Source organism: Gymnodraco acuticeps, unplaced genomic scaffold, assembly GCF_902827175.1.
Source record: "Gymnodraco acuticeps unplaced genomic scaffold, fGymAcu1.1, whole genome shotgun sequence".
Taxonomy (NCBI): Eukaryota; Metazoa; Chordata; class Actinopteri; order Perciformes; family Bathydraconidae; genus Gymnodraco; species Gymnodraco acuticeps.
Genome location: NW_022990501.1, coordinates 5313002 through 5340836, shown reverse-complemented (window position 1 = coordinate 5340836; position 27835 = coordinate 5313002). Strand labels below are relative to the sequence as shown.

Here is a 27835-nt window from a genome sequence, read left to right as displayed (position 1 = left end):
TATGAGTTTATATTTCAGTTAACCGAGATTAGTTGATGACGTTTTACATATCTTTGTTTATGTTACATTTTACCTGCCAAGGGACTAGCGGTGTATACATTTTTGCTAACTGGCATATTCACATTTTGCATTTTTAACAGTGATTTTTTTACTCTGTGCCTAAACAAATAAACAAATAAAGAATTCAATTAATACATGTTTCTGTGTATGTCAAGGGATGAACAGTTTTCAGTCAGAGATCACAATGTATATATTATACTTGATAGAAAGAGCTGTAGATGCAGATACTTTTTTTAATCCAGGCACACAGTACATTATATTTAGGAATGCTGAACAAGAGTTTGTATAGAGTTACAAGATGTTGTGCAACGGAGGAAAAGAGACTAGAACGGACCTGACATCAAAACTTGTGCTCTCAATTGCAGAAACAAAGATGTACTGAAGATTTGGATCTAAATGGAGGAGCTGTTGAACTAATTGCTTAGTATTGCTATTAGGAATAAAAATGACTTTCCACTCCTGGAGGTGTGACATCTTTATTCAGGACGAGCCATTAATAAGACAAAGAGAAATATTTATTATTTATAAAGATCAACAGATGTGGATTTAATGTGGTTTGCTATAGCACCTCCAGCAGGCTCTCGCTCCACAGAGCCAGCACCAGACTGCACTTCTCCTCTGCTGTGGGCAGCTGCAGCTGATCCACAGTCAGCTGCTCCGCCTTCTGCAGCTGCAGCAGCGCCTGCAGGTGGGACAGGGGGAACTGCAGGCCCTGCACACACACAACACAAAAGTCACACTCATCAAGGACGGTGCATTGCCAGTACAGAACTATAGCTTAAAGGGATAGTGGAAATCCGCGAATTTTGGGTTTAACTTATGTATTTTTATTAAAAAGAAGCATATTAAACAATTTTTTTTAATTTCATCCGCCTAGTTTCATTTTATTTTCAATTTTACTGCGCCCTCTCAATGAAACGAAATACTTCGGGAATCGTCGGGAATCTTCGGGTGATGACGAGAGCTCAGGAAGACGGGCACAAACAATGGCGGACATTCAATAGCATTTGCATGTGAATAGCCGACCTTTATTATGGTGAATAGATGTGTTTTGTATGGCTGTAGTGCGACAGAAAAATTCTACGTGACACAACGACATTGGATTAACCTTGAGATGCGTTTTTATTCCGTTGAACACAACTTTTGATCACAAATCAAAAAAGGTAAGACGTAATTATTGTAATATTTTTGGAACCGGATGTGCTTTACTTTCTCTTTTCTGGCTGATAGCTCCAGGAATTCGAGGTCTTACAGTGATGACATTACATGTGTGGAATCTGTGGAGTCTCAGCTTTAAATCGTATATCTTGTTTGTGCAGTTAAGATAGTAATAAGGGCATTTCCACCGTGTGTTGTGTGTAAAAAAGCGTTAGCATTAGTTAGCATTGTTTCGCTCAATGCTAATTCAAAGGCTTGGTATTACTCTTGTGTTTTTTCTAGCTAACAATTGTTCTTATTGTCAGTTAGCGGAGTTTCTTACCTTTAAAAGGGTATGAAACATTAATAGTTTCATAAATGTTAAGAAGCCATGAGACATGTGAGAGAAAAAAAACGGTGGGAGGGGTCCACTGGGGGGGACCTTCGGCCTTAACTGGTTAACAATGATTAATATTTGTAAAGGCTACAGGTGATCTTAAGATGCGTGAGCTATGCTTAGGGACCTACCAGTCAAGATTATTTGTGCGTAGGGGTGCATCATCTGGTCCTGGTCATCCTCACCATTGCCCATGCAGTGAACCATCACCTCGGGCTCGGGCTCGAACAAATAAGGACGTAATGGTCCATCGTCTGGCTCAATATTGTCACCATCGTCGCTTACTGAACCGGATTCAGATTCAGTTCCTAAAACGACATTTTCGTAGGAAAGCCGAGAGGATGTTTCTGACTCGCTATCATCACTGGATACCTCGTACAATCCTTCTTCTTTGTCTGGTATATTTGCCCTTCCACGTTCATTCTGCATAGACGCCATGGTTTGTTATCGTATCGTCTTCCTGAGTTTTCGTCACTTCCGGTTAGGCTGAGAAACATTTAGTTTCTAAAAAACTTCGGGGAAGCTGCAATAAAGTGCTTCTAACATGCGTAAGGCAATTATTATATTTTTTTAAATCAGGTGTGATTGTTTTGGTACGTAATTATGCTTGTATATAAGTTAAAACGAAACTATTTGAGGTTCCATTTCCACTATCCCTTTAAAGACAGGGTGCTGCATCTATGAGCACACATTGATTTGATTAGAACCTTCATTATCCTAAACTGCTGGGACATTTCGCCAATACCTTTATATTTTCTACTCTTCACTTACTTGTCAGCATAGGTCGGCATTGATGTACAGATCCGACAGAAGACCTTGTTTATACTGGCATCATATTGAGAGCAGTGCAGCCAGTGACGCATCCTAAAACCAGGAAGTAAGCTGCTGGTTCCCTCGACAAAAAGCAATGGGATTTCTCCACAGGGTTTTGGAAAATAGCTGGAAATGAGGTCTGTGGAAAACAAACCTGTTTGATAAATGCACGTTTTGTTCAGCCGGATAATCTCCACATGTCTACCCTACTTTTATAATTTTCAAATCATAAATCTAATCGATAGATTACGAAAGGGTTTTAGGATGCGTCACTGCACCACTAGAAACCAACTCCATCGATCAAGCTGGCTGAAACTTTCTCTCCCTCTTCTTCTCATGCTCCCCGTCACTCTCCTTTAACTCCTCCGGTGACTTTCTTTTATTTGAAGATTGTTTTTTGCCTGGCGCTTGGCCGGTTACCGCTGGTATTAAAAACATTTTGGCGAATGGTTAGGTGGCGCGATACTCCGTAGTGAAGGAGCGCGGTCCCGCTCACGGGAGCCTGCTCGCGCTGCGCAGGAAACAGCCGCTTTTCACCCAACAACGACAACCGACTCACGGAACGCTATGTTGTAGCGTTGATAAACGAAACAATTTAACTAAATTGCTAGTCAAAATACCAATACCACAGGACATTTTTTTAAAGCAATATTTTTAGTGGCCCGAGCGGACAAGTGGAAAGTACGTTATGCTGGCCCGGGGTGTCTAAATAGTGCTTCTGGGCCAGCGGGCCATTTAATGTCGAGCCCTGCCAGTTACCGGCCGGCCCACATCGTCCGACCGGCCCACTTCAATACCGGCCCATCGGGATTCGTCCCGAAAGTCCCGATGGCCAGTCCGCCCCTGGACAACGTAGACAAACTCATCTTTTTGAAGAAAAACTTGAAAATAGAGTAAAGCTTGAGTACCTTTATTTAGGCATAATGGCCTCACACACTCACAAGTTAATTACACATGTTAGACATTACTCCTAAAGGTACAGATTTTATTTTGTTTTTATATTTATCATTGTATTTATTTTATATTTTGACATCAGGAGATGTTATACAGTTCTGTATTGCCTTATTGATTGTGATTGAAACACTTTCTTATTATTTCTTTTTAATATTTTCAAGACCTCTCTGAAGAACCAGCACCTTACCGTGGTAGAGAGGTTTGTGTGCCCTGATGAACCTGGGGGCTGTGTTGTCTGGAACCTTGTGTTCCTGGTAGGGTCTCCCATGGCAAATTGGTCTCAGGCAAGGGGCCAGACTAAGATTGGTTCAAAAGACCTCATGAAAGACGATACAAGAAGTGAGGATACCCGGCCCGGAGGAAGCCCGGGGTCCCCTTCTGGAGCCAGGCCCAGAAGGAGGACTCGTCCGCGAGCGTCTGGTGGCCGGGCTTGCCACGGAGCCCGGCCGGGCCCAGCCCGAAAAGGCAACGTGGGCAACACCTCCGCTTCTCCGCCCCGCGGGCCCACCACCTACGGGAAACAGCGATGGGGTCGGGTGCGCTGCCAGAAGGGTGGCAGTGAAAGCGGAGGGTCTCGACGGACCAGACCCGGGCGACAGAAGCTGGCTTTGGGGACGTGGAACGTCACCTCTCTGGGGGGGGAAGGAGCCGGAGCTTGTGCGGGAGGTGGAGCGTTACCAGTTGCATCTGGTTGGGCTCACCTCTACGCACAGCGTCGGCTCTGGAACCTTACTTCTGGATAGGGGTTGGACTCTATTCTTCTCCGGAGTTGCTCAAGGTGTGAGGCGCCGGGCGGGTGTGGGGATACTCACAAGTCCCCGGTTAGGTGCTTCGTTGTTGGAGTTTACCCCAGTGGACGAGAGGGTCGCCTCCCTATGCCTGCGGGTTATGGGGGGGAAAACTCTGACTGTTGTGTGTGCTTATGCACCCAACAGCAGTTCAGAGTATACGGCCTTCTTGGAGACCCTGGAAAGAGTCCTGTATGGGGCTCCTGAAGGGGACTCTTTAATCTTGCTGGGAGACTTCAACGCACATGTGGGCAATGATGGAGACACTTGGAGGGGCGTGATTGGGAGGAACGGCCCCCCTGATCTGAACCGGAGTGGTGCTTTGTTACTGGACTTCTGTGCTAGTCATGGATTGGCCATAACAAACACCATGTTCGAACATAAGGATGCTCATAAGTGTACGTGGTACCAGAGCACCCTAGGCAGAAGGTCCATGATCGATTTCGTTATCGTATCATCGGACCTGAGGCCGTATGTTTTGGACACTCGGGTAAAGAGAGGGGCGGAGTTGTCAACTGATCACCATCTGGTGGTGAGTTGGGTCGAGTGGCGGGGGAAGCCTCTGGATAGACCTGGTAAGCCCAAACGTGTAGTTCGGGTGAACTGGGAACGTCTGGAGGAGGCCCAAGTTCAGGAGGCCTTCAACTCACACCTCCGGCTGAGCTTTTCGGGCATTCCTGTGGAGGTTGGGGACATTGAACCAGAGTGGTCGGTGTTCAAAGCCTCTATTGCCGAAGCCGCGGCGGGGAGCTGTGGTCTCAAGGTCCTAGGTGCCTCAAGGGGCGGTAACCCTCGAACCTCCTGGTGGACACCGGTGGTCAGGGAAGCCGTCTGACTGAAGAAGGAGGCCTTCAGGGATTTGTTATCCCGGGGGACTCCCGAAGCAGTTGCAAGGTACCGACAGGCCCGAAGGGCAGCAGCCTCATCCGTGGCCGAGGCAAAGCAGCGGGTGTGGGAGAAGTTCGGAGAAGACATGGAGAAGGACTTTCGGGCGGCACCAAAGTTGTTCTGGAAAACTGTCCGACACCTCAGGAGGGGGAAGCAGGGAACCATCCAAGCTGTGTACAGTAAAGATGGGACGTTGTTGACCTCAACTGATGGAGTGTTAGGGCGTTGGAAGGAACACTTTGAGGAACTCCTGAACCCGACAACTCCGCCCTCTATGTTAGAGGCAGAGCTGGAGTATGACGGGGGATCAAAACCAATCTCCCGGGGGGAGGTCACTGAGGTCGTCAAACAACTCCACAGTGGCAAAGCCCCGGGGGTGGATGAGATCCGCCCGGAAATGCTGAAGGCTCTGGGTGTTGAGGGACTGTCATGGTTGACACGTCTCATCAACGTTGCGTGGAAGTCGGAAACAGTACCGAAGGAGTGGCAGACCGGGGTGGTGGTTCCCCTTTTTAAAAAGGGGGATCAGAGGGTGTGTGCCAATTACAGAGGCATCACACTACTCAGCCTCCCCGGGAAAGTTTACTCTAAGGTACTCGAAAGGAGGGTCAGGCCGATTGTCGAACCTCAGATTGAGGAGGAACAATGCGGATTCCGTCCTGGTCGTGGAACGACGGATCAGCTTTTTACTCTCGCAAGGATCCTGGAGGGGGCCTGGGAGTACGCTTATCCGGTCTACATGTGTTTTGTAGACTTGGAGAAGGCGTATGACCGAGTTCCCAGGGAGTTACTGTGGGAGGTGCTGCGGGAGTATGGGGTGAGGGGGTCTCTACTCATGGCCATCCAATTTCTGTACTCCCAAAGCGAGAGCTGTGTCCGGGTCCTCGGCAGTAAGTCGGACCCATTTCCGGTGAGGGTTGGCCTCCGCCAGGGCTGCGCTTTGTCACCAATCCTGTTTGTAATATACATGGATCGGATTTCGAGGCGTAGTCATGGGGGAGGGGGTCTGCAGTTCGGTGGACTAAGGATTGCACCACTGCTTTTTGCAGATGATGTGGTTCTAATGGCTTCATCGGTCTGCGACCTTCAGCACTCACTGAATCGGTTCGCAACCGAGTGTGAAGCGGCTGGGATGAGGATCAGCACCTCCAAATTTGAGGCCATGGTTCTCAGCAGGAAACCGATGGACTGTCCACTCCATGTAGGGAATGAGTCCTTACCCCAAGTGAAGGAGTTCAAGTATCTCGGGGTCTTGTTCTCGAGTAAGGGAACAATGGAGCGTGAGATGGGCCGGAGAATCGGAGCAGCGGGAGCGGTACTGTAGTCGCTTTACCGCACCGTTGTGACGAAAAGGGAGCTGAGCCAGAAGGCAAAGCTATCTGTCTACCGGGCCATTTTCATTCCTACCCTCACCTATGGTCATAAAGGATGGGTCATGACCGAAAGAACGAGATCGCGGATACAAGCGGCCGAGATGGGTTTTCTCCGCAGGGTGGCTGGTGTCTCCCTTAGGGATAAGGTGAGAAGTTCGGTCATCAGGGAGGGACTCGGAGTTGAGCCGCTCCTCCTTCGCGTCGAAAGGAGCCAGTTGAGGTGGTTCGGGCACCTAGTTAGGATGCCACCTGGGCGAGGCTAGGGAGGTGTTCCAGGCACGTCCAGCTGGGAAGAGACCAAGGGGTAGACCTAGGACCAGGTGTAGGGATTATATCTCTTCGCTGGCCTGGGAGCGCCTTGGGATCCCCCAGTCAGAGCTGGTTGATGTCGCCAGGGAAAAGAAAGTTTGGGGCTCTCTGCTGGAACTGCTACCCCCGCGACCCGACCACGGATAAGCGGGAGAAGATGGATGGATGGATGGATTTTCAAGACATTCTTTTTAGTTGTACAGCTTATTTAACCTTTTTGTTTGACATCAGCCATTATAAATAATATGGCCATCTGAGTGTGTGTTAGGGCTGTGCAATTAATCGTATTTTAATCGCGATTACGATTATGGCTTGCGATGATTATGAAAACAGCATAATTGACAAAATACGATTATTTAACTGGGTGCGCTTTGCCCCACCCTAAAAGCCCACTCGGCCACGTGGGAGTGACATGTGTTGTGAGTGTTCAGCGCAAGCGAAGATGTCAGAACAAGAGCAGCAACTCGTTAAAAAGAAGGGTACAACTATTTCCACTATTTGGAAGTGGCTTTCAGGAGTCCGACGTGGAGCAAAACAAAGTACAGTGCAGGATTTGTTACCAGGTTGTGTTGGCACCACACGCTAACACAACCAATCTCTTTAATCATCTGAAATACAACCACAAAGTGCAATACGACCGGGCAATAATACAACAAAAAGCAGACCAAAAAGCAGATGCCGCTCGACTTCATCCACCACATCATCACAGTCATCGATTCAGGACGCATTGTACAGAGCAACGGCCTACGCGACGAGCTCGCAGAGACACAGAGATATTACAGGTGCCATTACATTTCACATCGCTAAAGATATGTGCCCAGTTAGCACTGTTAGCAACCAGGGCTTTAAGCAACTTGTCAACACGTTGGACAAGCGTTACGCGATGCCATCTCGGTATTATTTCAGCAGGTATTATGTGACAAATGCCGTGGGGAAGTTGAGAGAGATGTGGCTTCAGCTGACTACTTTGCCACCACAACGGACCTATGGTCTAGCCCAGGGGTGCCCAACCAGTCGATCGCGAGATGTGTCTAAAAATAGAACAACAATATTCTGTTTTATCGTTAATGTCCTGTAACATAATCTTCCTGTGCCAGAATAATGCACTTTAACGCATCAAAGCTTTGTGATTGGCCGGCGTCACCCCTGTGTCGGGGCGTGGCTGAGGGTCTTCAGTACAGGTGGCAATATTGTCACCTGCCTGCGCTCATCTCTGAAACCAGACCATGTAAACAGCCTGGTGTTTCTTGCAAAAAATCTTTAAGAGATGACATGAGCAGCCCTACCAGCATTTGCCATGGTGGCCTAGACATTTTTATTTGGTCTTAAATTGTAGTTCAACATTTATTTCCTGTTACTTTTGGACCATGACGGTTGGCCAGCCTTCAACGTTGAACTGAGTGGAATATGTTGAATATGTTTTACCAAAATGTTGGCTATATGTTAAAGAGTTTTCAGTAGGTTGTGACAGTGCACTGCAACATGTTTGAATTCATTTATTTTGGTCTAATTTATTTTTATTTATCATATTAATAATTTATGTTTAGTATGGTTTTGGAAGTGTGCTCCAACATATTTGTTGATCTTGTTTATTGGTAAAATATTATTTGTTTTAAAGTTCAATAAATGGTCAATGAATAATCGTCAAAATAATCGTGATATCAATTATTGACCCAAATAATCGTGTTTATGATTTTTGCCATAATCGCACAGCCCTAGTGTGTGTGTTACTGTTTGTGGTTTGTTTTTAACTGTGTAATACAGTTAATGATTCCAAATGTTAGAGTTCCTTATTTTCATACCAAAACTTGCACTACTGTTAAAAATAAATAACAGCAAAAAAAATTATGCATTTGGGACTTTTTTTTTCTTTTCCTTGTTGTACCGAACCCGTACCGAACCATGACACCCAAACCGAGGTATGAACCGAACCGTGACTTCTGTGAACCGTTACACCCCTAAAATATATACAAAGAAAAATATATATATGCATACATACATACCTTTCTAAATACACTGAAAGGTGTTTTTGTTTTTACATAATATTAGCCTGTATCTAAGATAAGAGTAACCTTAGCAACAGGGATGCAGTCAAAGCGAACATTTAACTACAACAGTGAGTGGCATAAACATTTATTTTAACACTTTTGGAGAGAAAGACTTCCATCACAAGATTGCAACGGTAAAAGAGAAGCTGCAAGAAGTGATCAGTCCCTCTGAAATGTTGTATCACATGAGAAGTACAGAGAGCATGCAGCTATCCTTTAAAGAAGTGAAGGACAGAACAGCTGAGTCACAGCTTACCCTGGAAATGTCCTCTTCCTCTTCTTCATCACCACTTTCACCCATCATGTGGTTCTCCCTCTGGTTCTTCAAAGAATGTAAGACAAAGACTACCATCTCTGAGGCCTCATCCTGAAACACACACACACACACACACACCTGAGCATGTCACTGAATCCAATCTGTTGTTATCAGGATGTCAGACTGCTGGTGGACTTACCGTTCTCTCCTGGCTGGGCTCCACTGTTATCACCATGTGGTCTTTGTGCATCAGACATACTGTATCCTCCAGGGCAGGAATCCTTCCAGCTGACACACACACACACACACACACACACACACACACACACACACACACACACACACACACACACACACACACACACACACACACACACACACACACACACACACACACACACACACACACACACACACACACACACACACACACACACACACACACACACACACACACACACACACACACACACACACACATTAACAAAACAGCAATTCTATAAAAGCGCACACAGTATACAGTCCACTGTCTATTACAGCTGTCAAATGAATTACTTCATTGCAATTAATTAATGATTTACAAAATAACACTTTAAAATGTAATGCAAATAATCGCATAACACATCAGGTAATGTTTATTTTATTAAATCAATTGACCTATGTTAGTGTTCCCTGGTATACTCCTAAAATCCATCAAATGTAATCTCGAACTGCCAGCTTAAAGGGGCCCTATTCTGCTCATTTTCAGGTTCATTAGTGCCTCTACTGGGACATGTCTCCATGCTTTAATGTTCAAAAAGCTCTTTATTCTTCTCATACTGCCTGTGCTGCAGCACCTCTTTTCACCCTCTGTCTGAAACCAGAGCCCAGTCTGCTCTGATTGGTTAGCTGGCTGGCTTTGTTGTAATTGGTTAACTGCTCAGAGGTCCCGCCCCTTAGCCTATTATGCACAATGTGTTTGAGCGCTAGCCAATAGAAGCCTGATTTGTACATACTGATGTCACAGAAGTAAACAAAGCAAAACCATTTTTTTGTATGTTTAATACTTGTGTATGCATGCTTTAGGTAACATTAAGCTGTCTTTGGCTCTTTTCTACGGTGGCCCTGAAGTGCAAGACACCACAGCATTTCAGAAAACACTACAGCATTTCAGAAAACACTACAGCATTTCAGAAAACGCCGCAGTATTTCAGAAAACGCCACAGCATTTCAGAAAACGCCACAGCATTTCAGAAAACGCCACAGCATTTCAGAAAACGCCAGAGCATTTCACAAAACACCACAGCATTTCACATTGTACGGAAAGGGTATTCCTTTAGGTAGAACACTTATTGTTTGTGATTGGACAGAGCCAGCAAGAGAAGCACTGCTGTGATTGGTTGTTTTTGCTGCCAGTCAAGAAATGACACTTCGTGATTGGCTCAACACTCAGAGCTCACAGCTCCTCATATCTGTTCAGAAACTGGACAAAAGTTAAACATATACAAAACACAGACTGTCTATGTCATGGTGAATACAGTCACTGCTTTATTTATCTCTGTATGACGTTGTTGTGAGTGTGGACGGAGCAGCTACAGGTTAGTTTAGCCTGGTCGATCCGATTTCGATAGGATTTACATGGAGATACGGCCCGCCCCCTCTCCAGCGTCTTGTTTGAATGACAGGAGTAAACACAGAATTAATGCTTTATTCATTCATGGTTTTTAAGGGGCTTATCTCCATGTAAATACTATGGTAGACTACCCAATATTCGTATCGCTCTAATCGCTCGAGTTTCACCGCGGCTGTCAGCTGTGTTTGCTCCTGTCATTCAAACAAGACTCGCTGGAGAGGGGGCGGGGCGTATCTCCATGTAAATCCTATGGGAGATACCAACTACAACAAAATGAACATATTTGACCGTAATTTAATTGCAATACACGTTTCAAAGTGATGCCGAAGCAACTACATACTGATAACGGTTAGTAAAAACCATGAATTAACGCTTTGACAAGTCTGCAAACAAGACGGCAGGCGAAAAGCTTTTAAAATGCGTGTTTTCTGAATGGAATCGGACCCATCAGGCTAAACTAACGTGTTGCTGCTCCGTCCACACTCACAACAACGTCATACAGACATAAATAAAGCAGCGACTGTATTCGCCATGACATAGACAGTCTGTGGTTTGTACATGTTTAACTTGTGTCCAGTTTCTGAACAGATATGAGGAGCTGTGAGCTCTGAGTGTGTGCTAACGGCTGATGTGTTGGGATGTATTAGAACGAAATCTAAAATGAAAATTGTAAATAAGCAATCTGTATGTAAAAAACCACATGTATGTAAATTGTAAATAAGCCATCTGTATGTCAAATATGTCTTTTATGTCTTAAATGATATGATGAATTGGAAATGGGGGACCCTGATGTAAACAAGACGAAAGTCTTTCTCTGGTCTGCATCCCCTTAACAATTGTATGTTTTGAGCTGTACTGTACTGTACCCAATATACAAGCTGTTAATACACTTTTCAATCAATCAATCAAAACCGTTGGGACATATTTCGCTGTCGGGTGCTGACCAATCACGAAGCGTCATTTCTTGACTGGCAGCAAAAACAACCAATCACAGCAGTGCTTCTCTGGCTGGCTCTGTCCAATCACAAACAAGAAGTGTTCTCCCTAAAGGAATACCCTTTCCGTCCAATGTGAAATGCTGTGGCGTTTTCTGAAATGCTGTGGCGTTTTCTGAAATGCTGTTGTGTTTTGTGAAATGCTGTTGTGTTTTGTGAAATGCTGTGGTGTTTTGTGAAATGCTGTGGTGTTTTGTGAAATGCTGTGGTGTTTTCTGAAATGCTGTTGTGTTTTGTGAAATGCTGTTGTGTTTTCTGAAATGCTGTGGTGTTTTCTGAAATGCTGTGGTGTTTTCTGAAATGCTGTGGTGTTTTCTGAAATGCTGTTGTGTTTTCTGAAATGCTGTTGTGTTTTCTGAAATGCTGTTGTGTTTTCTGAAATGCTGTGGTGTTTTGTGAAATGCTGTGGCGTTTTCTGAAATGCTGTGGTGTTTTCTGAAATGCTGTTGTGTTTTCTGAAATGCTGTTGTGTTTTGTGAAATGCTGTGGCGTTTTCTGAAATGCTGTGGTGTTTTCTGAAATGCTGTTGTGTTTTGTGAAATGCTGTGGCGTTTTCTGAAATGCTGTGGTGTTTTGTGAAATGCTGTGGTGTATTGTGAAATGCTGTGGTGTTTTGTGAAATGCTGTGGTGTTTTGTGAAATGCTGTGGTGTATTGTGAAATGCTGTGGTGTTTTCTGAAATGCTGTGGTGTTTTGTGAAATGCTGTGGTGTTTTGTGAAATGCTGTGGTGTTTTCTGAAATACTGTGGTGTTTTGTGAAATGCTGTGGTGTTTTGTGAAATGCTGTGGTGTTTTGTGAAATGCTGTGGTGTTTTGTGAAATGCTGTGGTGTATTGTGAAATGCTGTGGTGTATTGTGAAATGCTGTGGTGTTTTGTGAAATGCTGTGGTGTTTTGTGAAATGCTGTGGTGTTTTGTGAAATGCTGTGGTGTTTTGTGAAATGCTGTGGTGTTTTCTGAAATGCTGTGGTGTTTTGTGAAATGCTGTGGTGTTTTCTGAAATGCTGTGGTGTTTTGTGAAATGCTGTGGTGTTTTCTGAAATGCTGTGGTGTTTTCTGAAATGCTGTGGTGTTTTCTGAAATGCTGTTGTGTTTTCTGAAATGCTGTTGTGTTTTGTGAAATGCTGTGGTGTTTTGTGAAATGCTGTGGTGTTTTCTGAAATGCTGTGGCGTTTTGTGAAATGCTGTGGTGTTTTCTGAAATGCTGTGGTGTCTTGCACTTCAGGGCCACCGTACTTTTCTGCTGTAACAATGTAAATGTTCCCTCTGTGGGACTAATAAAGGTATTCTGATTCTGATTCTGAAAGGAGTCCAAGGGAGGCGTTTCAGGCAGAGAGGGGGTGGGGGGAGTGGAAGAGAAACTGCATTAGGAAGGACATTTGGGATTTTAGCCTTTGCAGACCATTCACATGCAGGAAGAGGGAAAACCCCAAAAAGCATAATAGGGCCTCTTTAAGGGCTGTCCAAGAACACTGCTTAAAGTTTGTAATAAAGTTATCTTCTAAATTGTCAATGTTAAGTGTCTTTTAATTATTGTGAATTATAAATATTATAATAACTGTATGTTGCTGCATGTTAAACCATTAACTTAATTCATTTAATAATTGATTTGATTCAGTGTATGATGTAATTAATCTCATACATTTCTAGAATAAATCCATTGACAACACTAGATTGAACATGAGCTCACATGGTGTCAGCAGGTCCTCCTGGCTGTGGGGGGGCAGTCTGTTGGTGATGAAGTCTCTCTTCATGTGGGTGGAGCGGACCTCCTGCTTCCCCGTTTCTATTTCCTCAGCCAGAGATCTGAGCAGAGAGGCCATCTGCCTGCTGGTGTCCTGTCCTGCCCCATCACCCTGCAGACAGAAGATATCAATACATCTTCATATGTTGTAGTTTTAGACAGGTCTATCACCATTAAAAGCCATGAAAATGGCTGATGTTTGCAAAGAAGGCACTATTTCATGACGACACGACTCCCCCAATCACAACACGTTGCCTTGATTTGCATACCAAGTGTAAGAGAATATTTTCATCTGATCTGTTTATAGAGTTTCTTATTGTTTTATAGAATCTGTGATACTGCAAACATCTGCTTGTAGTCAGTCAGAGACTCCTCTATAGGTTGAGGTCACAGGTCAAACGCTTCTCCTATGTCCGTGGGGGGTTGACCTGGCAGCATCTCTTTGAGACAAGCAGACCATTGTCTCGCATCGGCTATTGATTATACGCGGGCTTTCTGGGAGCCCGCCTCTCCTCGTGTTGGTTAGATGTTTTGGGTCTTTTGGGGCAGAGATTACCTTGGTGGAGCACAAGGACAGTGTGAAACTAGGATGATCTCCCGGCCGTATGTAATTGTCTGTCTCTCAATAAATATCAGTGTATTGACAGGCGAATCCAGTTTCCCTCATTTGATGATGCGCTCAACATTGCTGCAAAGAAGTTTTTACTTCACAATTGGCGTCACGAACAGTTACCAACAAATCGTCGAGCTGGTGAGTGTAATTTCAAATCTATATGTTGACATTGCCTCGCCAGACTCTGTGATTGACGGTATAAAATTACCTGTGGAACAGATAGATGCAATATTTTTGGTTTCCTCTGTGTGTGTGCACGGCAAATATTCGGAGAGACCTTAAAGAGGGCATCAGTAATGTGGAACTTCGGTTTAAAAGCAATGTAAAGATTTGTACTGAAACGAATCGCCGAATTCTGGAGATTTCAACGGTTTAACTAGTTAAATCAACTCGCCTCGAAATGTTCCTGTTGCTGCTGCGGGTGCAGGGTGTGGGTAATTCCCCTCCCCCCCCCCCTGTGGGGAGCAGCACACACGGGGATAAACAAAGCACAGTGTCGTATCTTCTTAAATCGCACCATTATGAGTTTTGGAACTAAACAGAACTCTTATTAACGGGAAACGTGATACGAAATATTACGTCACGCTGTGTTTCATAAACTGAGGGGTTGTTGAATTTGGCTGTTGTTAAAATAAAGGGTACTGAATTCATTAAAAGTCTCTGCTCTCCGGATCGGGGAGGGCAGAGCACCACTAAATTAGCATAGTGGTTGTTGATTGAGAATAATGTGGTTATTACTCTTCAGCAGATTCCGTTCTTAGAATTAATTTAATTAATTAATATCTCCGCTCTCGGTCGGTTGAGCAGTTTTACCACTACATTTGCATAGTGGTTTTGATTGAGAATAAGGTAGTTTATTGCTCATCAACTGAATTAATGTTTAACAACACAGACTTGTATTTTCTGTTAATCACACCATAAGCTCAAGAACTAAATTGAGCTATTAAATGGGAAGGGTGGTGGCAGAATATTACATTCACACTGTGTTTAATAAACGTACGGATTATTGAATTGGATTTTGTTTAAAAAAAATTAAAAATTAAAATAATTTAAAAAAAACAATAAGTAAAAATAAGTACTGATATAGTAAATTGAAAAATAAATGATTATTTTTGTGTAGTTGTATATTGAAAAAAAATAACGTATGGTTGTCACAAAATCCCACGGCACACCCGGACTTGCCTCACGGCACACCGTTTGGTAACGGTGGTAACTCAGATGCTTACATGGACTTGTATGTTTTTTCCTTCATATCTAACAGAAATAAGAGAGAAAGAGATGGGAAAGTGAGTAAAGAGGGATAGGAAGGAGGAGAGATATTTGCGAGTTGCATACTCACTCTGAGTTTTCTCGATTAATAGCTTATATAGACAATACCATGCTTAAATAGACTCCTAAGTTATTATTTCATATGTGACAATATGTAAGAAAAGAGGGGAAGAGTCAAATTATATTGAGAAATTGAGCAATTGATTTCATATTGGAACATTCATTTCTCAAACCTATGTTTTATGGAAGAGGAAATGTACTTCTGATAAACTAATCCTTCATCAAACGGTAAATGGTGAATTAATATAACATTTATAATCATTGAGAAAGGGTTATTCCACAGGGACTAGCTCACATTTAACTTAAAATAACATTTATCTGCTTTGGACTGATGAGTATATGATTCTTGCATGTTAAATGACTAACACAAACCTTACATTTATAATGTGCATGTCTCAGGAAGGCTCCCAAATCATTCTGAGGGGGCCTATCCTATTTTTGTAATTGAATGATAATGTGCTAATCCATTACCTTGAGTTGTCTGCACTCAGGAAAACATCCCTATCAAGTGTTAACCCAATAACTAGGACAGCTCTGAAGGCCAAGGGTCAGAGAGAGAGGATCACACTCTGCGGCTGCAGAGAGCAACTTATCCACGGGCAAGGAGGTCGTTCGAGATGAGAGGATTCTAATCTTCAACTTTCTGATGAGATGGGATGCTTCTTCATTTTCGCTCGCAGGACGAGCGATGGCTTCAGAGGCTTCATACAAGGTTTCCATGTTTCATTGGAGGAGCAGATGTTTTCATAACCTCTCCCATCACGGGGGGGGCATCTGGATGTGCCACTTGGAATAGGCAGGTGCACTGCTCTCAAGCAGATAGCAGAAGGAATACAGGCAGATGAGCCTCTGTTTCACTGGGAGATCATAAAGTGCTCACTGATTTGAGCCACAAAAGCAGAGCAATTGGGGGGGATTGAGATATGGCGCTCTGATGAAGAAGAGTTTTGAGCCAATCAGCACCTCAGTGCTAATCTACAGATGATTGAGATATGGCGCTCTGATGAAGAAGAGTTTTGAGCCAATCAGCACCTCAGTGCTAATCTACAGTATCAGGATGCCTTTACACACCAGACATTCTGTGTCATAAAGAGAGGAGGAAAACATGTCTTCTAGCTCTCGTACAAAGATAACATTTGAATTGAATGACCAGATGATTACAGATATACAATTAATGATTGTTTTTGTATTCCCAATGAACAGATATGTGTTAAATAGTGGTGATAAATATATTTTATCAGATTACACTTTCACACTAAACTAATTAATTGATATTTTCAGATTTATAAGGTATTGAACAATAAGATATTTCTAATATTATAACAGACAATGTTACTATCCTTAATCATTACCAGGTAAAACAGATGTTTTGATATTGATTACAGTTGATGCTCTGAATAAAGAACAGATGTTTTGATTTTTCTTTTTCAGGTTGTTATACAATAAAATGTCTGATTCTTCCTTTTCAGATTGTTAAACATTTTGAGAATTGTTTAGTTTTCCCTTCAGATTTTGAAATGACATAATGATTGATAGTTGAAGTAATGTAATTAATTAAATATCATGCCTTACTCTTGAATAAAGCGTAATGAAGTAAACGTAAAGTAATGTTAAAGATTGAGGACACTGTAACTTTACAGATTACAGATTGATCGATTCATCACTGTGAATTTATACCTTAACTAGGAACCTTAGCTGGATCTCTCATGATTCTGATTTTATACCTCAATTGGATTTATTATAAATCCTAAATTCTAATTGTGTTTTAATAAGTAATTGCCTTGAAGTAAATCTTTGAGATGTAAGATGATTTAGAATTTGTGTTTGATGAATGAGATTAACTGAGTGATAAATGATAAAATATCTTATTTTTGAAACATATATTTTGCTATAATATTGTTGTATTTCATGTGTTTATTATTGTGCCTTTTGACAAAAGATGCCAAGCACTGAAGAGAGATGATTTTTATTATGATTGACTGTGTTCAATCAGGGTGATTGAAATGTTTTTCAATCTTGTTCTATTTTTAATGTAATGAATGTATCTGAGCCCACCCAACTCTGAGGACGCCTATTGATTTTAAGTATTGACTGAAATATTCTTAGACTAATGTTAATTGGTTATCAATAGATTGATAAAAAGAGTGAATCTGTAAGAGAATATTTTCATCTGATCTGTTTATAGAGTTTCTTATTGTTTTATAGAATCTGTGATACTGCAAACATCTGCTTGTAGTCAGTCAGAGACTCCTCTATAGGTTGAGGTCACAGGTCAAACGCTTCTCCTATGTCCGTGGGGGGTTGACCTGGCAGCATCTCTTTGAGACAAGCAGACCATTGTCTCGCATCGGCTATTGATTATACGCGGGCTTTCTGGGAGCCCGCCTCTCCTCGTGTTGGTTAGATGTTTTGGGTCTTTTGGGGCAGAGATTACCTTGGTGGAGCACAAGGACAGTGTGAAACTAGGATGATCTCCCGGCCGTATGTAATTGTCTGTCTCTCAATAAATATCAGTGTATTGACAGGCGAATCCAGTTTCCCTCATTTGATGATGCGCTCAACATTGCTGCAAAGAAGTTTTTACTTCACACCAAGCTGCTCCGATCCTACGGCTATAACTCCATGAGAGAGGGCTTGTTAGAGCCAGGATATCAACACACAGGGGAAGGCCCAACAAATGGACAGGCGTCCCACTATAAAATCATTGGGACTGTTATTTACGAATGTATCATTGTATTTGTGTTGGCATGATAACACAGATAGTAAAAATACAAGCACCGCCTATCAGAACTAGGGGTGCAACAACTAATCGACTTAATCGATTAAAATCGATTACCAAATTAGTTGCCAACTAATTCAGTCGTCGATTCGTTGGTGACGTCATCACGTGTGTTTTACGCGCCGTTAAGCTCCAACGTTATTGGTGTTTTTATCGGTACCGGAGACATTTAAAAAATACATGTCATGTATTATTGCTACATAAGCATTATATCGCAGTCTTAGTGTCGCCAACTCGTTTCTAATATGCAAAAAGACAAAAAAATGCGTCTATGATGTATTTTCGATCTTTCCAATCGAGAAGAGAGATCTTTCTCTCCCCGTCTGTGCGAGGGGGCGGGGCAGTTTACACACACGCAGCTGCTACATGCAGCAACACACTGCGGAGATGGCTGAGAGAACGTGCTCCGAGGTGTGGTTACATTTTACCCGTCTTGATGTGGAAAATGCTCGTTGCCAAAAGTGCAATAAGAGTTTAGCATGTAAGGGCGGTAACACGAGCAGTTTGTCTAAACATTTAGCAAAAGTGCTCCACATTCACACGGAGGAATGCACCGTTTTCTAGTAGCTCTGTAGCCCCATCCACGAGTAACGTTTCCACGTCAGGTGTTATGTATGCTAGCAGCAACACACGGAGTTAACTACATTATACAAACATGGGTTAATGATTAGAGGTAACTGAGGTATTTATTTAGTAAAAGTTTCAGCTATTCTGTTTACAGTTCTGTCATCACATTATTTAATACGATTTGTTAAAACATTGTTGTTTCTTTTGATGTGAAATATTATTTATTTAATTTAAATAAAAAGCAATGTTAGTTTTGTTCACAATTTGTTTAGTTAATTTAATAATATATGTATTTTTGAATCAAGTATTCATCTTTATTGTCTTCATTGTTAGTTTCCACATGCCTAAAACAACCTCAAGCTACATCTAAAAGTGTGGCTATATAAGAGCGTTTGAGAAATTGTGCAAGGCATACAGTAATAGTCCGAATAGTCGATTAATCGTTTCATTAATCGATAGATTAATCGATTATCAAATTAGTCGTTTGTTGCAGCCCTAATCAGAACGTTACTCTGCAGTGCCAGCAGTTGTCAGCACTCCCCTGAACACAGACCAGAGTCATTACCAGGGAATTCATTTTATTGCTGTATTCCACAAAACATCATAATGTATTCAAATAGGGCTGTCAACGCTAATGCTCGCATTTCATCTGGAAACACAAATCAATCACAACACTACATTTGTCCCGAAGTTTCTCCCGTAATACTAGTGAGGATTTTGACCATGCGAAAAGGCAAAGATGTAGTTCTACATGTTCTGCACTGAGTGGAAACTCAGTGTTACGGCACAGCTGATCCATGACAGGTGTGGAGTAAAGAGCGTGAGATAGCAGACAGGGTCTCCACTGCAGGAGCAGATAGAGCTGCAGTGTGACAGCAGCACAGATAACACACGGTGTGGAACACATCATGCAGAGGGGAGTCCCAGCAGTGACAGCGGCTTTGTCCATGCTTTAGCTAACCGCGGGAAATTGTCGGACTTAACAAGCACTTTATCAGGTGCTCAAAGATTCAAATTCGAAGATGGCGCGATGATCCCGGACTCTGCCATTGTCCCCAAAGGATTCTCTATTTTTCGCCAGAACCGGACTGTCAACTCAGGGAGAAGTAAGGGAGGAGGTGTGTGCTTTATGGTGAACAATAACTGGAGCTCGGACTGTTCTCCGCATGCAGCTCATGATCTAGTGATGTGTCGCGAACGAGCCGGCTCATCATTTTTTATGATTAGAGACGGTTGGATGCTGCTGTTTTAAACATTGCAATATATTTATTTTCACTATGTTATTTATGTATGATTATCTTTAGGCTCAGCAAAGATTTGATGTCAGCTGTTGCTGTCTTTTTTTCTATAATTAATAGTTACTGAAATAGAGCCCTGCTGTTTTGTCAGGGCTTTTTCATTAAATACAATTTTAAATGTCGATACAGTAGCCCCTTTTTTTAAATGTCTATGCTTAAGTTTTTATAGGTGTTGCTATCTGCTTTGTGTAGCGTGGTTCTACAAGCAAGGCAGTGCATTCATTGGGTGGTATCAGAGAGTTACACGGGTCTGTAAATGCAATGAAAACATTTGGCCACAGCAAATCATTTATATTAAACATGTAATTTTAACTTTTGAATACTTCAGTACAAAGGATGTATTGAATAAGTGATATATGTGTACACCAGGGTTTCCGTTAGCTGGTAATTACCGTTTTTTAGCTGGTAACATTTATTAAAACCCGGTAAATTCAAAACCTGCCGGTCAAAATGTCCGGTAAGAACTAGGGATGCTCCGATCGATCGGCCGCAGGTCATTATCGGCCGATATTCACTCTTAATAGTTTGATCGGTGCTCTCTATAAAGGCTGATCAGGAGAGCTGGATCTGATCGATATGGACATAAACGCGAGTGAAGTATAACCGGACCCGAGAGAGAGATCAGATCAGCTGCTGAGTCTGACAAAGACACACAGCTCTGGCAGCTGCTGAGTCTGACCTGAAGCCCCGCCCACTGTTTAGCGCGCTGCATGAGAAACTGACGGGCTGTCAGGAGAGAGGGAGGGAGAGGGGAAAAGAGAGGATCCGTTTCTTCCCGTGTTATTGTTCAAAGTTAATGTAAACTTTTGAATAATGTACTTCATCTACTACAAGTAGTTTCTTTGAATGTAATAATTATGTTATTTGTTGTTTGTGGAATCATTTATTGAAAAATGAATCTGAACTTTTCGATATGTAACGATTATAAACTGAAGCAATATAAAAATGAGCCCCATTAATCAGCATATCCGGTCCTAGTCCGGTAATTACCTGCTAACGGAAACTCTGCTACACAATTTGTATTGTTATTATTGAAACATGACCGGTAAGTTTCAAATTTGTCCGGTAAAATAAATGATTTCCGGACATTTGACCGGCAAGAGAAAATCCTAGCGGAAACCCTGGTGTACACATGTAAATCATGAGTCAAAACAGGGTTACATTTGACTGAATTATAAATGGTATATGTGGTCAAATGAAGAGCTGTTTGGGAGCCGAAAGAGCTCTTCTTGGTGAGCCGAGCCAAATGATCCGGCTCGCCAAAAAGAGCCGGAATTCCCATCACTATCATGATCGAATGCCGGCCTTTCTATCTGCCGAGCGTTGTGACATTGGTTGTGCTGACAGCAGTGTATGTTCTCCTGCACTCTGACAACAACACAGCGCTGGCCAAGCTGTATGGTGTTATCAACAGGATAGAAACTTCAGACGCTTAATAATTCAGAATTGATGTTATAATAAAGTAAAAAACCCTCTGAATTCACCTAGCATTTATCATGCATTTATTTACCACACCTGCAGCCCTAATTACAATAAAGAACAACAACAGGTGTGTTTTCCAGTGTTAGATCATACATAACATTATCTTTCAATCCATTTGAAATAATCTACAAGTCTTAGTTTTGAGTCCGTTAATCTGTGGCGAACTGACATTAGGTAGACCCTGTCAGCTTAATAAATGATACTTAATTGTTGTGTCACAGTAATCCAAACCATCAGTTTTACCAGTAAGAACCTTCTGGGCATGCCTCCTCTCAGGCTGACTTCCCTCTTGCTGCGGTCCGACAGCACGCTGGGAAACACGTCCAGCAGCAGATCTCCCCACGACCTGAGGAGAGGACAGCGGGGGGAGAAGAAAGGTGAGAGACAGTGTTTTCAGCCACATCAAAGAGGGAGAAATACACAGCGAGTTGTTCTTAACTGAGATGCCAAACATGTTTTATGTGCACAGGTTGACCAATTGCACATTTGTACGCTTTCCTTGTGTTTTACGTGTGTAACTACAGTAATGCGTGTTGGTTTCTAAACGCTGACAAACACACATCAACTGTGCCGACATCAGTGGTGGAATGTAAACCAAGGACATTTACTCAAGTACTGTACTTGTGTAAAACTTTGAGGTACTTAAGTATTTTCACATAACTGTAGGCTACTCAATGTTGTACTTTTACCTCCACTTCATTTATTTTACAGTATTAGTTACAGCATTATTTACTAACTTCTATTCTTATTTATCGAATTAATCAGAATATGAATAAACTAATAAGTAATGAGATAGTATTTAACATTAAACTACCCGGCAGTACATGAAGTTATTAATATGAGCTCTGACTTTACAAGCTGTATTAAATCATTAAAAGGATGTACACATGAATCATACACATTAATGAAGAGAAACAATAGTTCAATATGGATTCAACTGAAATCGGCCAACTACATAATGAGTACTCTTAAGTATATTTTGATGCTAATCCTTTTGTACTTTTACTGGATTATGATTCTGAATGTTGGACTTTTACAAGTAATACCGTATTTTAACGCTGTAGTAATACTACTTTTAGTACTACTTCCACCTCTGTTTGACCCGATGTAAAAGAGTAGGAGCGCTCATACATTCTCTGATAGGTGCTGAGGGTCAGGTGGGTGGAGTGCTCCCCCCCCGCTGGTGTGCTGGCCTGATGGATGGTTCCTCTGGGGAAGTACAGAAGATCTCCTGCCTGGGGAGGGATGAGACGACTCAGTCACACATGTGACTCTGTTTTTACAGCAACACATTATTTTGTTCATATTTTGTGTTAGAATACATATATTGTAAATATAGAAGGAACGTAACCTCTTTCAACTCATTCATTGCTGTTATATCATTGTTTTTCTTAATGTCTGTATCTATTAGCTTTTAATCGTGCTTGTGTGTCTTTGTTGTGTGTATGGGTCTGTGTTGATTTGCTTCTATTGTGCATACAGTATATGCGTTCATATGTGTGCTTATGTGCTCTTGTATGGATTATTTTGATGTCACAAAGGGAACCAAGGGACTGCAGATGAACATGTGCCTCCATGGCTAAATGTGGCACATTTACATCAAGCTCTCATGTTAATAAATGTTCACCGTACCTTTTCAAATAAGAAAATATTAGGGATGCACGATAATTATCGGCCCGATAATTATCGGTCCGATATTAGGAATTATGACGTCATCCCGATAAACCCGATACCAGTATTAATAGCCCCGATAATATACAATATATTTTTTGGGTAAAAAAAAGAAATAATACTGCGGTGTGGGTGGATTGGGATGAGGGGCGCTTGTTTTTCACTCGGCTCCTCCCGTTTTGCCAGTACTGTGGTATTAGTGGTTTAGGAAGAGGGGAGTTCTTCACAAATCCAGCGCTCCCTAACTCGTGAAGCCAGGACAGTAAACAAACATGTCGTCGGTGGTATGGGCGTTGGAGCTATGTGCAACTCAAGGCATATGCTCGAACCGGAGCTGCCTGGACGCTGCAATCATGTTGCGCACTATCCGTGCTGAGTGTGCTGACTTTTCGTACAACGTCCCACTGTCTGGCTTCCTGCATAAAGTCAAGTGCTCGGCGCAGTTGTGGCGAAATGTCGCTCCTCTGTTTTCATTTAAACAGCTCCATATCCGTTAGCGCAGCTAGCTAGCACCAGATGCTAACAACAACAATGCACGTAAGGTCTCTCTCTCTCGCTCGGGCCACACATACACACACCCTCCCGGTCCTCCAGATGGCCAGTCGGTGCCTGCCGGTGAGCGTGGAAGTGTGGTCTGCCACAAGCGGGCAGCAGGAGCGGGGCTGTCAGCATCAGCTTGTAGATGGTATTTTAAACTCGATGCGCTCTGAAACTACGGGGCGGCCGAGGAAAAAAAATACACATGCGTTAATCGCGTTAAAATAATTAGTGGCGTACATTTTTTTTTATTATCGGGTATCGGTATCGGTCTTGAGAAGCAGGAAGGTATCGGTTTCAAGAAACCAATATCGTGCATCCCTAGAAAATATAGATGTATATATCTTTACCTTCAGTGTAATTTCATGTGAGGGGCTGCCGATCCTCTCCTCTGACTCCACGCAGTACTCTGCTGCCAGAGGAACGGTGGGGTTGTAGAGGAGCCAGTTCTTCTGTCCCTCCAGCTGCAGGATGAACACCTGGACAAAGAGCAGCCCATCAGGTTGTGTAGAGGGAAATGTAGTTACTGAGACGGTGCATTCTGTTCCTATTCACACATTCAATCATATCATCAATTGCTTAGGTTAGTATAGAGCAGGGGGGCCTCACCTCCTCATCTGAAGCACTATTATGCGCTTATGCGGCGCAATTAGTGTAAGTGTGCCACAGTTTATACGCCGTTTAGTCCGCTAGCACCCTGCCCCCCCCGCCCTCTATACTTTGGGGAATAAAGTTTGCTTTTTACACAAGCTGGCTTTCTGCTGCTGAATTCAGAGTTTGTACCTCGACGTCATCATAGTGAGCTGGGAGGCCCTGGGACTCCTGAGGTGTGATGTAGACGTTTGATCCCACCAAGCCTCCGAAGAAACACTCCAGCTTCTCCTGAATCTTCCACAGCTCATCCTGACAACACACAGGAACAACAAGATGAGGGCCGCTGCTGACAGACCATCACTCAACTGTCTGATCTGACACTTCACATCTACATCTGGGATAAACCCCAAACACATCTCTAATATTCCACAAGAAGTTGCTGCTGTGGTCGTCTCAATCCATCGGAAGTGATAACAGTTGGTTGTTTCATGCAGCTTTAAGAAATGGGTTCCTTATTGATGGACTAACATTAGCAGTAGCATCATTAAAGTCTGCACACGACATAAAGCCATGCCTTCCTCTCTGCTGGAAGCTGCTCACCTTGAACCTCTGCGGCTGGTGGAACTGGATGGTGGCCTTATTCTGAGTAAAGCTCTTGTTGAGGACGCTGCTCTTAACTTTCCCCTGCTTGTTGAGATCTTTTTTCTTGCCGTTGATGCAGCGAACCACGTTGACGTCCGTGTAGTATTCGAGGTCGTGGGAACAGAGGCTCTGCAGGTCGGAGAGCTGGAACAGAGACTGGTAGTAGGAGGCTGTGGTGGGGTCAGACCTCTGCAGGTGGAGGGGCTTCTTCTCCCAGTACTCGCTGAAGAACTGCTCCGGCCCCATGGGCTGGATGAGGCTCTCAAACAGGCTGCTGGGGCTGAGGAAGCTCAGGGGGGAGTGGGGGGCGCTGTGCTCGACCCTGCTCTGTTTAGGGAGCAGCTCCTCCTCGCTGCTCCGTCTCTTCAGCGGCTTCTCTTTGCTCCTCTTTGGCATTTTAATCTGAAACACGATTCAAAGAATATCATCAGTGAGATAAGCTTACTGCCGCCACATTTTTTATTTCATTTAAACATTTTAGAAAACTGCAACCACTTGCACACTTTTTAAAATGTATATTGTATAAAATATTTAGTATTTTTTATATTCTGCCTTCTTTAGATACTCTATAGATATATGAAATTCTACTGTTGATATATACGGTAGTGATGTTACGTATTGCGCCGAGGCTTCGGAGCGTGTGTCGAGTAATCCCCGAAGCTTTTTTGTGAAGTTTGTATCGAGGCTTGTATCGTTTTGGGCCAGTGACGTCACCGATGACAAAAGAAGCCTCGCTGCCTGTCGATACCACGTGACTGCTTCAGGAAGCCATTCAGATCGGTTGAACCCTATGGTTGAACCACAACGCTCATATTACCCATGAATGTATAATAACAACCATATGACCCCTCCTGTACCCAGGCCCGGTGACACGATGGAATCAAGAGAGCTCAGACCCTCACTTATATAGAGGTCGGAACATGTCATAAGTATAAATAGATACAAGCATAAATAAATGTAGGAATAAAAACATGAATAAATATGTTGCAGTGTTTTCAGGGAGCTTCAGTGTGTGTGCTGTGGCTCAGCTGGACCCTGGTTCATTGACTGGTCAATACGTATTTTTGTTTGTTTATAAAAGCTACAGCTAAATGAGATAATGTAGTTAATAAATGTATTCTTTGATATGGTTTAGCCTTTCTCCGGCTACAACATGGTTACGTTTACAAATCCCTCTTTGCAATGTTTACCAGCCTCGTTAGGCTTTTCAATCACAATCATTCAACTGGAATAAATACAATATTGTTAACATGAAAATATGATTTTATGTTTGTTGTTTAGAGTTATTAAGGCTTTACTCATTGGGAACTGTTTTACACACTTTGACACATCTCGCCATCACTAATATTATACAGTATACATTTAGTGTTTTCATTTTACCATTTTTTATTTTATTTTTAACTCAGGTGCAACATGCTGCTCTGACAAAACAGTTTTCTAATTTTGGATTAATAAAACATAATGTAATCTAACTAGATATAGTATATAGAATAGTGACCATAATACGTGTGATTCGGAGTAAGAAAAGGAAAATAAACAAGACTTTGTACATAAATATTTTAAAAGTGCATGAAACACCTGTAAATAAAATGTGTTTTTCTTAAAGCAAGCTTTATACTATAGGCAGGACTACTGGAGCACATACACATAAGCTTGTTTCACAGTCTCACATATTTGGTAGGTCTATCTTGAATACTAACAACATTATGGCTAATAATCAAAATCCTGAATTCAGAATATGAATGACAATTAAACTTCCGGAAACCAGGGATTATGATGGTAGCCTATAGATGTTATTTAGGGCTACTTTGGACTGAAAGTAGTGTGACACTAGGCGCTTTCATGCGTTCACACCAAAAAGAGAACTTAGTTCATGAGAACTTGTCTCCTCTTTTCAGTCCCTGCTAGAGAGCAGGTTCTCTCCTGGGGAGAAAACAGTTCCAATTTCTGATTGGCTGGGCGAATTGCAAACCACGCCCCGTAAAACTCGGAAGTAAGTTAGCATTTTACCACTTCGGGTTCCTTAGACAAAAAACAATGCTATTTCACGACGCTGAAGTTGGCTTCCGATTCAGAGCCTCCGATTCGGCAGTTAAGGGAAAAGTTAAGGAACATTTCATTTACAGCGCTGAGCGAACAATCCTCCGTGTTTGTACCTCTTAAATCGCTGCATAGCCGATTTATTTGGACGAGATGATCCCAGAGAGTCTAAAGATTCTTTATAACACAGTTTGAGATTTGTGAAACCTTAATGTCCCTTAACTTTCCCCTTAACTGCCGAATCGGAGGCTCTGAATCGGAAGCTAACCTCGTCCAAAATCCCATGTTTCACGACATGGGATTTTGGAAAATAGCTCGAAATAAGGTCTGTGGTTGACACAAATTGAAGAGATAGATCACGTTTTGTTCAGCCGGATAATATCCACATGTCTACCCTACTTTTATAATTTTCTAATCATAAATCTAATCGATAGATCGTACTTGGTGTGAAAGCGGCTACTGTGATGCTTGTTACGCATTTGCCTGCACTATGTAAAAAACACTAACAATATTACAGTTGGATAACAACAATTAAAGAGTGCGGCATTATCAAGCGACACTACTCAGACCAATACGGGAACATTGTTTTCTAACGACACAAAATAAACTATAAAAGTAGGTTCCTAGCCAGACTAGAGAAAGTAATAACAGATAAACATCATGTAAGCTTTCGCTCGTCTGTCAGCTCTAATGAAGCCGAGAATGAAGGAGTTGTTGGTAATAATGTTGCGCTATAAACAAGTAAACATGTCGGACACTGTTACTCCATAAGCAGAAAGTGACAGAATAATGTGAGGTTAGTCTTTAACAACACTCACCTCTTCTGCAGCACAGTGCCCACGTGAACCGAGCTGTGTTTCATTAAATATGTCCGACTGGAAACTGCTTCCAGCTCAGGATCAGTGGGCAG

The 27835-nt window shown here is 42.6% G+C and overlaps 1 protein-coding gene across 1 annotated transcript; it reads right to left on the bottom strand.

Annotated features, from left to right (window-relative positions):
• Positions 1 to 279: 279 nt before the first annotated feature.
• riox2 (ribosomal oxygenase 2) lies at positions 280 to 27835 on the bottom strand. Its single transcript, XM_034226738.1, has 10 exons — positions 27744 to 27835; positions 24844 to 25287; positions 24433 to 24552; positions 24000 to 24128; positions 22573 to 22676; positions 21685 to 21787; positions 13320 to 13485; positions 9223 to 9311; positions 9024 to 9134; positions 280 to 772 (listed from the first exon to the last, which is right to left on the bottom strand). Exons 2-10 carry the CDS (start codon positions 25279 to 25281, stop codon positions 620 to 622), a joined length of 1413 nt encoding a protein of 470 aa, XP_034082629.1. The 5' UTR covers positions 25282 to 25287; positions 27744 to 27835; the 3' UTR covers positions 280 to 619.

What these genes read in the sequence shown, in the direction of transcription:
- riox2 (XM_034226738.1), bottom strand. Translation starts at nt 25,281, where the DNA reads ATGCCAAAGAGGAGCAAAGAGAAGCCGCTGAAGAGACGGAGCAGCGAG. An exon ending in ACCAGCCGCAGAGGTTCAAG is followed by an intron (nt 24,553 to 24,843) that starts GTGAGCAGCTTC and finishes GTGTGTTGTCAG; the next exon opens with GATGAGCTGTGGAAGATTCA. An exon ending in CTCACTATGATGACGTCGAG is followed by an intron (nt 24,129 to 24,432) that starts GTACAAACTCTG and finishes CTCTTTGTCCAG; the next exon opens with GTGTTCATCCTGCAGCTGGA.